The sequence below is a fragment of the Nymphaea colorata genome, chromosome 3, assembly GCF_008831285.2.
Source record: "Nymphaea colorata isolate Beijing-Zhang1983 chromosome 3, ASM883128v2, whole genome shotgun sequence".
Taxonomy (NCBI): domain Eukaryota; kingdom Viridiplantae; phylum Streptophyta; class Magnoliopsida; order Nymphaeales; family Nymphaeaceae; genus Nymphaea; species Nymphaea colorata.
In genome coordinates, this window is record NC_045140.1 from 9,891,038 (window position 1) to 9,907,280 (window position 16,243).

Genomic DNA, 16,243 nt, shown 5'->3' on the forward strand with positions numbered 1-16,243 from the left:
CACCCGACGCCTCCGCCTGTCGCTGACCTCTCCGCCCGACACCTCCGCCCGTCGCTGTCTTCTCCGCCCGACGCCTCCGCCCGTCGCTGTCTTCTCCGCCCGACGCCTCCGTCAGCTGTTGCAGTCATCTTCGCCGCTGCCCGCCGTGGCTGTCACCTCCGCCCGCCGCCGCCGTCCGTCGCTGTTGCTTCTCCGCTGCTGCTGAATCGCCGCTGCACACTGCATCGCCTCTGCTGTCTCCACCACTCTCCTCTGCTCCGCCGCTGCTCTGCACGCTGATTTTCCTCTCAGCGTCTTTGCTGTCGTCTCTGGTATCTCTCTTGTTCAGTTCTGTCAGCCGATCAGACTTATGGATTGCTGCCTGCGTTAACTGCTTCATGATCAGCATGTTGTCTTTCGATATGTGATTGTCTTCTTTTTGCCTGCACTTCCTATTCCGTGGCTCGGTTTCCTCCATTGTGTTGAGCGATGTCTGAAATTAGCAGCGGCGCTAATACCTCTTCCTTTGTGTCGTCGGGAGAGATGAAGAGTTCCCCATTTTCCAGCTTTATCACCAAAATGGATGGGGGTAATTACGAGATGTGGGCCATGCAAGTAAAAAGAACCTTGATCGCTCATGAGAAGGAACATCTTATATTGGAGCCCGAGCCCGTACAGAAGGTAGGAAAATATACTACTTGGTTTAAAGATAATTCGTTGGTTATGGTATGGATTGTTGGTACTCTTACTCAAGACATTGCCAATGAAGTCCTGCATAAGGAAAGTGCAAAGGATATGTGGGATTCCCTTGCAGCCACCTATTCACAAGCAAGGAATGAAACAAGAATTATGCAGCTTCATCATGATATTCATCAGATGCGCCAAGATGGTCGCCCTCTACATACTTATTATTCTAGTCTCAAGTCCATGTTTGAGAGACTAAACAGCTACTTTCCTGCATGTAAGTGTGAACAACAGAAGGCATACAGAGATATGCTTATGGTCGGAGTATTTCTGTCTGGATTAGACTCTGTTTATGAATCAGCAAAGAATCAGATGCTCACTAGTCCCTCGATTCCTCCTATTGATGAAGCTTATAGTAGGCTAAGCAGAATTCCAATCCCTTCATCGACTGTTCTTGATACCACTTCTGCTATGCTTGCTACTCGTGGCAGAGGTGGGTCCCTCTTTGCTAGAGGACGAGGATACCGTGGCCGTGGCAATACCCCTTCGCGCCCAGTATGTCAGTTTTGTCATCGCATTGGTCACACTGTGGATAAGTGTTGGCAGAAACATGGTCGTCCAGCTGTTGCCAATCAGACTGTATTTACTGATTCTTCAGAGCAGCCTAAGACTCAGCATCCTGTTTCCTCCAGTGAGTTACGTGCAGATGATATTATCTCTCAGTTGAGACACTTGATTGGAGATAGACCTCAACAAGCTCCTGATCCGACCACCTCTACTATCACTACTGCTGCCAGTGCATCTTCATCTGGTATGTATTCTGACACTACAGATTGGCTCATTGATTCGGGTGCATCGACACATCTCTGTGGAGACAAGGCACAGTTTACTTCTTATGTCCCTACTCCACCTGGTCGCTCGGTTATTCTAGCAGATGGCAAATATTCTCCCGTTGTTGGACTTGGAGAGGTCCAACTTACTTCATCATTACCATTGCAACATGTTCTTCATGCACCAGAATTCCCACATAGCCTACTATCTATCAGTCAGATTACCAGAGATTTAAACTGTCGTGCGATATTTGACTCCTCTTCTCTTGTGTTTCAGGATATACTGACGGGCAGGGTGATTGGCAGTGGCCGTGAACAGGGAGGTCTTTACAGGCTAGTGCATCCCTTTCCCTTTGCTGGGTCTACCTCTGCAGGGTCGTCCTCATCCTCGGCTTATACTTGGCATTTACGTTTTGGACATCTACCGTTTCAGAAACTGCTGCATGTTCTTCCTCAGCTGTCTCCTAAGTCTTCTTTTCAATGCGAGTCTTGTCAGTTGGGCAAACACCATCGGTCACCCTTTCCTCCGCGGCCCAGTCGAAGTAGCCATTCTGTGTTTGAGTTACTTCATTTTGATGTTTGGGGTCCGAGTCGTACACCTGCTCTTCAAGGTCATCGATATTATCTTGTTGCTGTCGATGACTATAGTCGTGTTAGTTGGGTTTTTCTTATGAAGCATAAATCTGAAGTGGGTCATGTAATCAAAAATTTTATCAATGAAATTCTGACTCAGTTTGATACTTGTGTCAAAATTGTGCGCTCTGACAATGCTCTTGAGTTCTGTGCTTCCTCTTTGGAACAATTTTTCAGGGATAAGGGTATCATCCACCAAACTTCTTGTGCCTATACCTCCCAACAAAATGGGGTTGCTGAACGGAAACACCGTCATATTCTTGATGTTGCCAGAACCATTATCATACATAGCCATGTTCCCCATTCTTACTGGGGCGATGCTGTTCTCACAGCATGCTATCTTATTAATCGTATGCCGTCATCTGTGTTGGGAGACCTTATTCCTATCTCTGTCCTCTTTCCTGACAGAGACTTGTTTTCTGTTCCACCTCGTGTTTTTGGATGTGTTGCCTTTGTTCAGTTGCTTGGTCCTGGGCGAGATAAGTTGTCTCCTCGGGCCATCAAAACGATCTTTGTTGGTTATTCCCGCACTCAAAAGGGATATCGATGTTATGATCCTTCTACTCGTCGGTATTATGTGAGTGCTGATGTTACATTTTTTGAATCAACCTCTTTCTTCTCCCCAAATGGAACTCAATTAAGGGCGCCTGAATTAAATGATGAAGTCCAATTTCCTCTACCTCTCATGAGTTGTCCAAACCCAGTTGATCCACGTTTTGGGGCTGTCTACCAACGTCGTACTAAGCCTGTTGTGCCTGTTCAATGTGCACCTGTGCCTTCACCCAGCACGCCCAAGGTAATTCCTGACACAAACTCAACTGACAATGTTTTATGTAATGATGACATCGGAGTATGTCACGAGCATGTTCATGCTCCTAATGAACTTGATATGCCCATTGCTCAAAGGAAAGGCAAACGCAGTTGCACTTTGCATCCTATCTCTGGTCATTTATCCATGGATAGACTCACCCCTATGTACCGACAGTTTGTCAAGGGGCTGTCGGCTATTGCTCTTCCACAGAATCCCATGGATGCTCTCTCTGATCCCAAATGGGCAGCAGCTATGCAAGAAGAGATGGATGCTCTTCAGTCTCGAGGCACCTGGACACTTGTTACTCCTTCAGCTGATGCAGCCATTGTTGGTTGCAGATGGGTCTTTACTATCAAATACAGAGCAGATGGCAGTATTGACAGATATAAGGCTCGTCTGGTTGCAAAAGGCTATACCCAAACTTATGGGGTTGATTATTATGATACCTTCTCTCCTGTGGCACGACATGCTTCTTTACGGATTCTCCTTGCTGTGGCTGTCAGCAAGAATTGGTCCCTCTCACAGCTTGATGTCAAAAATGCCTTTCTCTATGGTGACTTACATGAAGAAGTGTATATGCAGCAACCACCAGGGTTTGTTGCTGAGGGGGAGTGTCAGAAAGTGTGCAGATTGCGAAAGGCGATTTATGGTCTGAAACAGAGTCCTCGAGCTTGGTTTCAGAAATTGTCAGAGAATATTGAGAATGAGGGCTTCAGACGTTCTTCGGCCGACCATTCCCTCTTTGTCAAGAAGACTTCTACAGGTACGGTGATAGTTCTTGTCTATGTTGATGATATCATTGTTACAGGGGATGATGATCAGGGGATTTCCAACATCAAGGATGTCCTTGGACAACACTTTGTCACCAAGGACCTTGGTGAACTACGTTATTTCCTTGGTATTGAGTTTGCCAGAAATCAAAAGGGCCTTATCATGTGCCAGAGGAAATACGTTACTGATGTTTTGCAAGAGACAGGGATGCTGGGGTGTCGGCCTGCATCCACGCCTATGGATATCAATACCCGCTTGTATGATGATGATACTGAAGATGTTGATGCGAGACAGTATAGAGGGATTGTTGGGAAGCTCCTATACATCACTGTTACTCGACCTGACATTGCCTATGCTGTTAGCAGAGTGAGTCAATTTATGGATAAGCCCAAGAAAGTTCATTGGGATGCTGCTATGATGATTCTTAGGTATCTAAAGAATTCACCAGGAACGGGACTCTTCTTTCAGAATGGTACCTCACTCACTATATCTGTGTATGTTGATGCCGACTATGCAGGATGCCCCTCGGACAGAAAATCCACTACTGGATTTTGTGTGTTTATTGGATCCAACTTGGTTACATGGAAGAGTAAGAAGCAAACTGTGGTTGCCAGATCAAGTGCAGAATCTGAGTATAGAGCTATGGCTCAGGGTACTGCTGAAGTTATGTGGGTTAGATCCCTGATGTTGGATCTTACTGTCGAAGTGCCTCTTCCTATGCAACTGTTATGTGATAACAAAGCTGCACTGTTTATTGCTAATAATCCGGCTTTTCATGAAAGAACCAAGCATGTTGAAGTAGATTGTCACTATACTAGAGACATGATTCAAAAGGGGTTTGTAAGTACCTCACACATTTCAACTACAGGGCAAACGGCTGATATCTTTACTAAGGCTCTTGCAAGGGGACCATTCCAAAGCTGCTGTTCCAAGTTGAGCCTATTTGACATATACGCTCCAACTTGAGGGGGAGTGTTAAGATGTGTTTATATTCAGTTTTAGGTTTAAGAGGGTACTTTTGTAATAACTTTTCCTTTAGATGTTTCTCTTGTAACTTCTCTCTCTCCTCTAGTCTATATAAAGAGGAGTTAGGGCAGATTTCGATGTTAATCAAATATTATTCTTTCTAATCTTATCAGCTTCAGTGGCAACTCTTCCTCTTTTTAGGCAGGAAGCCCTACGAGGAAACGTGCAGGCCAGTCTGGCCCAAGGAGCAGCCAATGGAGTTGGAAGAGGAAATAGAGGGACTGGATCAAGAATATTGGTGGTTAGGCAAAAACCCAGAGAGTGAAGGGAGTCAGCTGCAGTTTCCTGGACCTCATTGGGCTCCGATGAACCCCAATCTTACCAGGCAGGAGAGGCAGCAATGTCTTGACCAAGTCCTAAACCTTTAGACGAGCACCAGCAAAAAACGTCGGAAGAAGGATCACTATGGGTTGGATTGCTGCAAACTCAGCAAAGAATCTGAAGAATAGCTCAATCAGTAGCCTGGGAGTACCCAGGGGACGAGAGCAGTGAAGGAGATGGTGATGCCGGTGGAATGGAAGGAAAAGAAGTCACTGACGTCTCTCCAAACATATATATATATTTGATGAAGCCATTGCTGGTGCAGAGGAGCACCTCTTGGATCATGATGGTGGTAAATTCTTTTGATGAACTAAGGTTCACACTGATGTCATGTCCCTAGCACCAAAAAATCCAGGTACACTCGAGCCTCATGAAGTTCATATACATTCCTTGGAACAATGTAAGGGGAAAAGGCCTGTGTTGCAGCTCAGAACAAGGTAGGGGGAAAAGGCGTGTGTTGCAGCTTGGCAAACCCCCATGGATGCGGGTCATAGATGTCACGATATTTAGGAACATAACAATGGGATCCAAAGACCTCACTTTTGAGTACCCTTACAGCGAATGCAGGAATCCTGCTCAGATTTATAAGAAAGTTTCTTCTGGAATCAAGTCTGCAGTCTTAGGTAAAGTTAAAGATCCTTATGTGAAGATGCTTATTGAGAAATGTTTAGTTCGTGCATCAGAAAGGCCTTCTGCAAGAGAACTATTGAAAGACCCATTTTTCATGCGTTGATCTAAGAGAGCAAGTCTGCAGTTCATTACAGTTACCTATTGTTACATCCAAAACATCAAGTTTTGGTCAGTCCTCTTTTCTCTCGGATGGAACTTCAGTTGCTCACGCAAATTCTGGCTATTTTTCAATGGATTTAGATTATGAATACAATCAGGCCTGCATGGGGGCTAATACTAGGAACTGTAAATGAGGCCTCAACTTGATAAAAGAAACATTTCAAGAGTCACGCTCTTGAAGGTACCAGCCACTCCAAGAAATCACACAAGGAGAAACCTCAAACTAGAGGTGTAACATATCTAATTAATCTCAAATAAGGTACAAGACCAGGCCTTCAAGCCTATACAAAGCAAGGGACTCAAGTTCCTTAAGGAAGAAGGAGAAAAGGAGCTAGCTGTTGGGCAGCTCCAACGGCTAGATTTCTAGCTGTTGGGAGCAGCCAACAACTACTTCCCTTGATAAAAAAGAAATATGAAAAAATTAAAAGTTTAGTTTCACCTACACTGGTATAATGATAATGCTTTGCTTGACAATAAATCCACGGAAATGAAGAAATTTTAGCAGTGTCCATACATTGTGCCTGTAGGCTACCGCAGGGAGCTGGAAGCATTTTTGCTTGCTTTTCAGGTTATGAAGAAGTTCTTGTACTTAAACACTAATAATTGCATTTTCTATCTTCAGATTCACCGAGCTAGGTCCTTGATGCTCAGTTGTTTGTCAGCACACAATTTTGCTGCCATCACACCAGGTGATTCTGTGGCAGGACTGGTGGTAGCTAATGGCATCAATAACTTCTTGAACATCTACAATACCTTAGATTGTATGGTTAAGGAGTTTATTAAAGGACATTGTATGCATACAAGTTGGGGTTGCCATGGGAATTATGTTATGGCTTCTTGGGCCTAATGACGGGAGCTGCATGAAACTGGAATTGAAGGAAGGGAAGGTGGATCAGCTGCAACCATTGAAACCTCAATCTTTCCATCTCCTAAGAAAATGGTTGACCCTTTACACACAGACAATGGTAGTGCAATGTATACTTTTCAGGGAACGAAACCTTGGACTTAAGATGTCAATTTCTCTGCAAGGATGTGCTATTGAAGCTCTAAACGAATTGCAGAGGAGGAAGCAAGAATGGCTAACAGGAAAATTCATTTAGAAAGAGTCGCACTTCGGTCGGAGGCAAGAGGTTGTGGAAAAGACATGAAGTGGGGCAGTTGCCAAGCTGGTCGGGAAAGGTGCGAGTGGAAATAAGGACGTAGAGTGCTTTAACACTTTTAATAACATTACACTTGGTCTTAAGTCCGTTGAGGCACAAAGCTGCATTAATACCGGGATCTGTATAGTTTGTGAGGATAATTTCAGGGACAAACCATGTGAATAAATTAGGAAGCCCATGGTGAATGGAGCAAGGGAGAAATTCAATGGTCATGCTTGTGTTTATTGGGTTTACTTGGAGAGCCTAACCAGAGCTAATGGCGGGAAAGCAGTGGCGTTCACCATCCGTTTGCAGAGGCTGTTGTGCTAATGCATTTATATACACTATAGAAACACACACCAAGATGGAGAGAAAGAAAAGGAACACACAATATACGTGGAAAACCTCAGAGAGAGGTGAAAAACCACGGAGAAGCTCTGACCTAGGTGCACAACCGCAACCCTAGGAGAGAGAAAATGTTATTCCACTTTGTCAACCATTACACCATAAGTGGGATTAAATAAGAGGGAAAAACGCCTAGGGTACCGAGCCACTCTCGGTACCCGTGCCCATGGGACCGGGTCTGGATCCAGACCCGGTTCCCTATACATGATATGTTAACACTCCTCCTCAAGCTTGGCATACATGTCAAACATGCCAAGCTTGCTTACATTTTTCTCGAATTGAGATGTACATAGGGCTTTGGTTAGAACATCTGCAATTTGATCTTTAGACTTCATATAAGGTAGGATCAACTCCTTTGAATCTATGCGTTCCCGTATGAAGTGGCGATCAATCTCCACATGTTTAGTTCTGTCATGCAGAACGGGATTATTCGCAAGATTAATTGCAGACTTGTTGTCGCAGTACATCCTCATCTTCTCTTCTGTTTCAACACCAATATCTGTTAGGAGAATCTTTAACCATAACATTTCTGTAACTCCCATAGCCACAGCCCTGTATTCAGCCTCAGCACTGGATCTAGAGCATACTTCCTGCCTCTTACTTCTCCAAACAACCAGGTTACCCCCCAGAAAGATGCAGTACCCTGTGGTAGACCTCCTAGTATCAGTACATCCTGCCCAATCTGCGTCAGAGTATCCTTCAATATTAAGTTGGTCTTGCTGAGTATAGAGTAATCCTTTTCCTGGGTCATTCTTTAGGTACCCCAACACTCTTTCTGCACTCTTCCAGTGACAATCAGTAGGAGCATGCATAAACTGACTCAACACATTCACAGCATAAGTAATATCAGGGCGAGTAAGAGTAAGGTAGATGAGTTTACCAACCAGCCTCTGATACCGCCCTTTTCCTTCCTCATCTAGGATGTTACCAGTTTTAATGCTTATCTTTGTACCAGACTCCATTGGAGTTAGAAAGGGTCTGCACCCAAGTTTGCCTGTCTCCTTTAGAAGATCCAGAGTGTATTTCCTTTGGCTCATAACCAGCCCTGTCTCTGACCGAGCAATCTCTATCCCCAGAAAGTACCTTAGTTTACCCAAATCTTTAAGATCAAATTCAGCAGCTAACCTCTCCTTCATCTTCTTTTTCTCTTCTTCATCGTCACCTGTGACTATCATATCATCAACGTACACAAGAAGAAGACTCACCAGGCCATCTCTCTGCTTAATGAATAGGGTGTGATCACCATTTCCCTGTTTGTATCCATTTGTCTTCATCACTATCCTCAGTCTTTCAAACCATGCTCTAGGAGACTGCTTTAATCCATACAAGGCTTTCTTGAGATGACAGCATTTTTCACTTTGAACATATCCAGGAGGCATACTCATATAGACCTCTTCTTCTAGATGGCCATTCAGGAATGCGTTCTTAACATCAAGTTGATCCATGCTCCACCCCTTTTTTACGGCAAGAGCTAATATGACCCTCACAGTTTTCAGTTTGGCAACAGGGGCAAAGGTTTCAAGATAATCAATACCATATTTCTGGCTGAACCCCTTTGCAACAAGCCGAGCCTTATACCTTTCCACAGTACCATCTGGTTTGTACTTCACATTGAACACCCACTTTGAACCAACTAAATGAGTCCCTTTGGGAATATCCACAACTTCCCAAGTGTCATTCTTTGCCAAGGCATTCATCTCCTCCGTCATGGCCTGTAGCCATTTAGGATCCTCTCTAGCATCTTCCACACACCTGGGAATAACAGACTTAGACAAGGATGTTATAAAGCATTTGTAATTCTTACTCAATTTCGCATAAGAGACAAATCTCTGAATAGGATGAGAAGTACAAGACCTGGTGCCCTTGCGCAGGGCTATAGGAAGCTCTTCATTGATTAGACTTGGGTCATCCGGGGAGCTCACAGGATTGGGATTGGTTACATCAACATTTTCAATCACATCAGTCTTCTTCCTTCTGTACACCTGGCCAAAGAAATGATCACGGGCTGTAGGCTGATTATCAACAAGACCCTCGTCCATGTGACGGTCTCTATCATCTCTGACTGTGTCTGCCACACTGTCACTGGCCTTGTAATCCAAGAAATCCGTAAACTGAATCAACTGATTTGAGGAATACTCTTCACTACTGTGCCCTAGATACTCCCCCTGAAGAGGATTCACATGAAAGTATGCCTCATGTTCATGGAAGGTGACGTCCCGGGAAACATAGACTTTAGAGGTGGTAGGATCAACACATTTGTATCCCTTCTGAGTGGAGGAATACCCCAGGAAGACAGCCTTGACAGACCGAGGATCAAGTTTCTTGAGGGTGGGACTATGGTCATGAACAAAAAGACACACCCGAACACCCGAGGAGTAAGAGGCCAGGGATTCTGAGTAGGCCAAAGCATAGAGTACGGGGAATGGCCCTGCAACACACGGGTAGGCATACGGTTGATAAGGTGGGCACTAGTGAGAAGCGCATCACCCCAGTAGCGCTTGGGAACCTGACGATGGAACAGAAGGGCCCGGGTAACATCAAGCAAATGGCGATTCTTCCGTTCAGCCACGCCATTTTGGGGAGGTGTGTAACTACATGACGTTTCATGAACAATACCCTTGCTCTTCAAGAAATCATCTAGGGATTGAGAGACATACTCTCTAGCATTATGAGTGCGAAAAGCTTGGACAGACGTCTGAAACTGAGTCTCAACAAAGGCCACAAAGTTTTTGACAATAACGGGAACTTCACTACGTTCTTTCAACAGATACACGAACGTACAACGGGAGTAATCATCAATAAGGGTCATAAAGTAATGAAAACCACGACAAGTGGGTACTCCCGAAGGACCCCAAACATCAGAATGAACCAAAGCAAATGGACGAGTGGTTTTATTGAATGAAATAGGGTACGAGGCCCTAACATGTTTAGCCAACTGACACACTTCACAGGTGAAGGAGTCCATGGAAACAGAATGAAACAAACTAGGAAACAACTTCTTAATCAATGGAAACGGAAGATGACCAAGCCTCTCGTGCCATCGCATAATAGTAGATCTGTCTTCTACGCCTGACAACTGTCCACTAGTGGCTGAAATAAGAGCGGACGCAACCTGCATAGGCAGTCTGTAGAGTCCATCAATAGCCGAACCAATCCCAATCTTCTGCCCCGTCACCAAGTCCTGCAGAAAACACCGATCAGCAGAAAAGATCAGATTACAGTTCAGTTCTTTAGTAATACTGCTGACAGATAGCAAATTCACAGGAATATTGGGAACATGAAGAGCATTATGAAGACAATATTTATTTAACAAGGACAAACTCCCTTTTCCAGCCACAGAGATAGAAGAACCATCAGCCATAGATACACGTTGCTGCCCCGAAGACAATTTGTATTCTTGGAACATCTTAGGGTCCCCTGTCATATGATGCGTAGCACCACTGTCAACAATCCAATCACCATGTGAGGAATTACCTTGGTCACTAGTAGCCACGAGAGCTTGGGCTAACTTAGCCCCCTCAGACGTGGAAGTATCCTCCTGAGTAGTAGACAGTCGGCTGATATACGCTTGCAGTTCTTTGATTTGATCGGAGGAAAGCTTAGATTTGGCAACATTTGACGGACTACTCTGACTAGGCTCAGGCACAGAAGGACTCCAGCGGCTAGAAGGAGGACGACCCCGGACAAGCCGCCTCTCAGGATGAAGATCCCAACAAAAATCAACAGAATGTCCTGATTTGTTGCAATGGCTACACCGCCGAACAGGACGCTGTCCCATCCCAGAAACACGACTAACAAAGGCTGAAGGAGAACTCCCCTGACTGGTTTCAATATGCATCACCTATCGACGCTGTTCTTCAGATTCCACACGGGCATACACCTCTTCAATTCCGGGGACCTCGTCACAATTAAGAATTTGGCTCCTAATGGATTCAAATTCATCGCGTAAGCCTCCGAGGAAAAGAAACGTCCGATCCATCCATTCTTTGTCCCAGTACAAGGCATGATCAGACCCACAGTGCCAGTCATCATTCACATGGTAGTCAAGTTCCTCCACTTAGTCTTTAGGGCTGCAAAGAAGGCGGCTACAGACAAGTCACCCTGTTTAAGAGAGTATATGCTACGTTTGATTTGGTACGTACGCAATACTCTCTTCTTACGGCCATACATCCGTGCAAGCACAGTCCACATGTCGTAGGCAGTCGATTTACGCAAGATCAAAGGCTGAATATCTGCAGAAACAGAACTAATAATCCATACTTTAACCTGACTATCTTCCAACGTCCAAGTAGCCCATCGCGGATCGGTTTTTGAAGGTGCAGGCTTCTCCCCAGTAATGTAGGGCAGGCGACCACGACTGGTTATCCCAATTTCTAGGGCAGCCGACCAAGAGAGATAGTTATCCTTGTTCAGCCGGATGGAGGTGACTTGAACAGGCAAGATCTCGCTCTTGGTATTGCTGCCCGAGTCTAGGGCATCATCGATCTTGAGGGACATCTCCTCGGCCATCACAATCACCAAGGAGAAAGAATACCCAGCACCAGAGACGACAAACAAGAGGCAGCGGCGCTGGACGGCGGCGGTGTGGAAGAGAGCGACGGCGGTGGGCAGCGGTGGCGCGGGACGGTGGCGGCGCTGAAATGGGCGATGGCGGCGCTGGACAGTGGCAACGCAGCAGAGAACAACCGCGCTGGACGATGGCGGCGCAGCTGGCAGCGCTGGACGGCGGCGGCGCAGCAGCGGCAGAAAAAAAAACGGCGGAAACAGCAGCGGCAAAGAAACACGGCGAAACACGACTATCACACCAACGATCTCTCACGCGTTGGCTCTGATACCATGTAGAAACACACACCAAGATGGAGAGAAAGAAAAGGAACACACAATATACGTGGAAAACCTCAGAGAGAGGTGAAAAACCACGGAGAAGCTCTGACCTAGGTGCACAACCGCAACCCTAGGAGAGAGAAAATGTTATTCCACTTTGTCAACCATTACACCATAAGTGGGATTAAATAAGAGGGAAAAACGCCTAGGGTACCGAGCCACTCTCGGTACCCGTGCCCATGGGACCGGGTCTGGATCCAGACCCGGTTCCCTATACATGATATGTTAACATACACCATTTTATCCACTGTACTTGCACGGAGTGCCTTGATAATTACACAGCATGTAACGCAATACCCACGTGGGAGGACTCTTTATCCAACAGCAATTTCTTTTCAGCTATTCACACATTGGGGACAAGGTGTTTTTTGAAGGGGGCAAGTAATGTTAGTGTCTAGGTTTCAGATCTGGAATCGGATCTACTGGACTGACCCATAAGATGGCTATAAATAAGGGAATTGTGGGTGCAATTAGGGTTATCGATGTAATAGGGATTCTCCTTTGGTGAGGGTCAATCTAACTGGGTTAGAGCAGTGCGTGTGGGTGATTTTTTTCTTGTAGCAGGTGGCTGCTAACATCGATCATATGTGAAGTTAATGATCTAGTGTAAAATAGGAAATAGTCTTTGTCACATGGGTACTTCTGTAAAAGCAGCATACCCGTACCGGTCAAGTAGGACACCCGTGCTGGTACTGGTACTGTCCTGGATACCTCTTGGGTACTGATCAAACAATACCAAATACGGTCAACGTACCCAGGACTGTATCCATCCGATTTAGGACTCGATCAAGGTTGACTGAGTCCTTTCCTATCGAAAATTTAGGATTTCAGTTTTGTTCTTTACACCCTTTACACTCAGGAAACACATACAGTGTTTTCATATTTTGTTCAATAGTTTCTTTAGAAATTATAAATTTTGAATCATGAATGTGTTATTTTGTTTGAATTCTTATGTTATGTTATATATATATATATATATATATATATATATATATATATATATATATATATAAAGTCGTACCCCTGTACCCAACTTTTTTGAAAATAGTCCGAACCAGTACCTCTACCAGCACCCGTACCTATGTGACATAGGAAATAGTCCAAGTTTATAATACAGAGTTGGCAATCTTGCTGTACATGGCACTGCAACTAAACGAATCTCACTGTGATCATGTGGTTAAATTAATGATCAAGTACACAATAGGAAATACTCTGTTTTTATGATGCAGAGTTGGCAAGGTAGAATCCGTGAAAGTAATGATCAAGTAACCAGTGGGAAATAGTCTGTGTTTATGGTGCAGAGTTGGCAACCTACATTGCTTTACTCTGTCCATGATGCATTTGAAATGTCTAAGAATCGAATTATCATAATGTGGTGTACGCTTGCCGAAGTTAAGTATTCCTGTGATGGTTCACCAGTTATTGGACCATGGACTAAATGGGAGTGCCTTATGTGAAAGAACCATGTCCATCAACCATATTTTTCTTCTCAAACTCCCTATATTCTTAAATAGTTGGCCACAACTTCTATCACAACTGCTGAGTAATATGGGCATTATATTTTGCCAAGCGTGACCTATGATTGTATATGTGATTTGGTTGATTTTGAATAAAATATTTATATAAAAAAAGGAATTTTTTGTGGTCTACAAGAAACTTTCTTCTGTAAGTTGACCAATAAATCAGTTGTGTCTTGAACTTTGACCATAGGCTGTATGCGTCCTTTTGAAACCTGCTAATATTTCTGGACTCCTAATTGTTGAAAAACATAATTTCTATAAAAGTAATATTTTGCATAAGCGCAGTTACCCACCAAAATAGCATTGCTGATAAATATTCGGAAATTTCACATTGCAATTTCATATTTTTAGTTGGATCTTTTGTTGGAGTAGATCTCAAGCATAATATGTCCTTATCTAAAATTTTAAATCAGGAAAAGCATTTAGTGTAGCTTTCGCAAAAAGAAGAGTTTGTAGGAAACGAAAGAACACACAGGCCTACTAGAAACTTCATTGCTCCCTTATCAGAGGGTGTTGCCCATGAATAAGAATCACGTGATATCAAGGATTCTCAGGTACAAGTTACTCAGCATCAACTATCCTGTGGTTATGCACATGTGTGTTCATATTTATCAGTTTGGACTAACTCACAAGAAATCAGTTGTCCACATGTGTGCATGTGTATGTGCATCTTTTGATCACCTTTGATTTCTCAAGAGTCAAGTAGTGTTCATAGAATTTGTTGTTTGAATCTGATAAGAGTATTCCATTATCTTCAGGTCCCTCTGGGAAGACCTGAGACATTGCAGGGTGCCACTTCTTTTCATTGTAGGGGAGAAAGATGCAAAATTCCGAAAGATTACTGAGCAGATGTATGCTGATGTCACTAGAAAAGTAAATACGAGTAGAGATCATCCTGTGAGCACAGCGACATACAATGAAGAATGTGAGCAGGTGAGGGAGCTTCATCGTGTACTTGTGGTACCCGATTGTGGGCATGCTGTTCACTTGGAGAGCCCTCTTCCTGTTATAAATGCCATTCGGAGGTTCTCAAATGGCTCTGACTTAATGACCTGATAACACCCCTCTACGTGTTGGGGATAAAAGTTGGCTGTCAGGATGGTTGATGTTGAACACATGGATGGCATTTCCTTCCTTAGAAAGAACGGGATGCATTGTCACACCTTTATTTTCAGTTAACGTGCTCCATCTTCTGCCATGCATCTTGGTCATATCTTGAGGACTTTAGCTTTGTGTACATACTCGAGGGAGGTGAAGCTTGCATTATGCTTAACCATCTGTGCCTCTTTTCTGCCAAAATATGGCTTTCTAGCATGAATACCTACTGAAAGAGGTCATGCTCTTGATCATGGAAGCATCAGTTGGTGGCAGTGTCCACGAAACGTAGGTGACTATACATTACCTGCAGATATGTAATATTCTAGATGATGGATCACTGAATTTCCTTCAGAGTGGCTTGTCTCTGAGCCTCTTGCAGCATCTCATGGGCCATCTCCCTGCACATTATCCTTAGACGAGCTTGCTCCTCTGCTCGACTATTTGATACATAATATTTTTGTTATTTGATACATAATATTTTTATTGTGACGGTGTTTCATTTTTCTAAGTGGATCCGTAGTTCACCTACAATGATGGGTTGTTGATACAAGGCAAATATGAGAAAATACTGGGTTCCATTGGTGTCTCTTATGTCCATTTTTCAGATTTCGTTTTCGATATATATGAAATGTAATTGACTAATGAATCAAAATATAAAGTTCGTGCTCTTTAGGATGTTATCTCATTTGGAACTTTTCATTTGATCAAGTTGTTATTGTACAACCTATCGAACAGATCCTGTTCAACTAAGGTCACCTTCGCTTGTGTGATTGATTAATCTCCTTGTTTCAATTTCTTCTTGTTTTTCTTGACAAATTCTATTTGCTTTGTCAAACTGACATTACATTTAGGTTTTCCTCTCATTTATGGATAATTTACGAGTGCCCTAATTGGGAGCTCCACTCTTTAGATGTTTTGATCATTTTTGGACACGATGTTCGCTGTCTGAATTGACAAATAATGAATTGCTTTGTTTTTTTTTTTTTGTATTTTGTAAGTGGCTGAATTATAAATGTTTTAAGTCTGTTGATTTTCTCAATGCTGTAAAATTCCGTGTACATGTCGAATAATGCAATCTATTCTGACCAAATTGACTGTGTAAAGTTCACATGTACGTGGAGATACCTGTAGAGAGCTTCTACCACATTCCGGCTGCCATCAAACTGAGGCTGATGAATGTTTTTTGTTGACGGGAAAAAGATGGTTTTCTCAACAAGTTAAGCTTGTTCAATCTAGCAAGTTGACATTTACCATGCCTGTGCTTTGATTCTTCCGGTCATTCCTGGATCTTCTTCATCCATTAAAGTCTGCCAACTGTTTCAGATTTTTGGCAAAAAGATACAAGCCCCCTGA

The 16,243-nt window shown here is 43.7% G+C and overlaps 1 protein-coding gene across 2 annotated transcripts in view; it reads left to right on the plus strand.

Moving 5' to 3' along the window:
- LOC116250127 (protein PHYLLO, chloroplastic) overlaps window positions 1–15,466 on the plus strand; it is a 76,706-nt gene extending 61,240 nt beyond the window's left edge. For both annotated transcript variants that reach the window (XM_031623555.2, XM_031623556.2), the window contains one exon: window positions 14,551–15,466. In XM_031623555.2, coding sequence (XP_031479415.1) covers window positions 14,551–14,848 — 298 coding nt within the window. In that variant the 3' untranslated portion in view covers window positions 14,849–15,466. The remainder of the gene's footprint in view (window positions 1–14,550) is intronic.
- The last annotated feature ends 777 nt before the right edge of the window (window positions 15,467–16,243 follow it).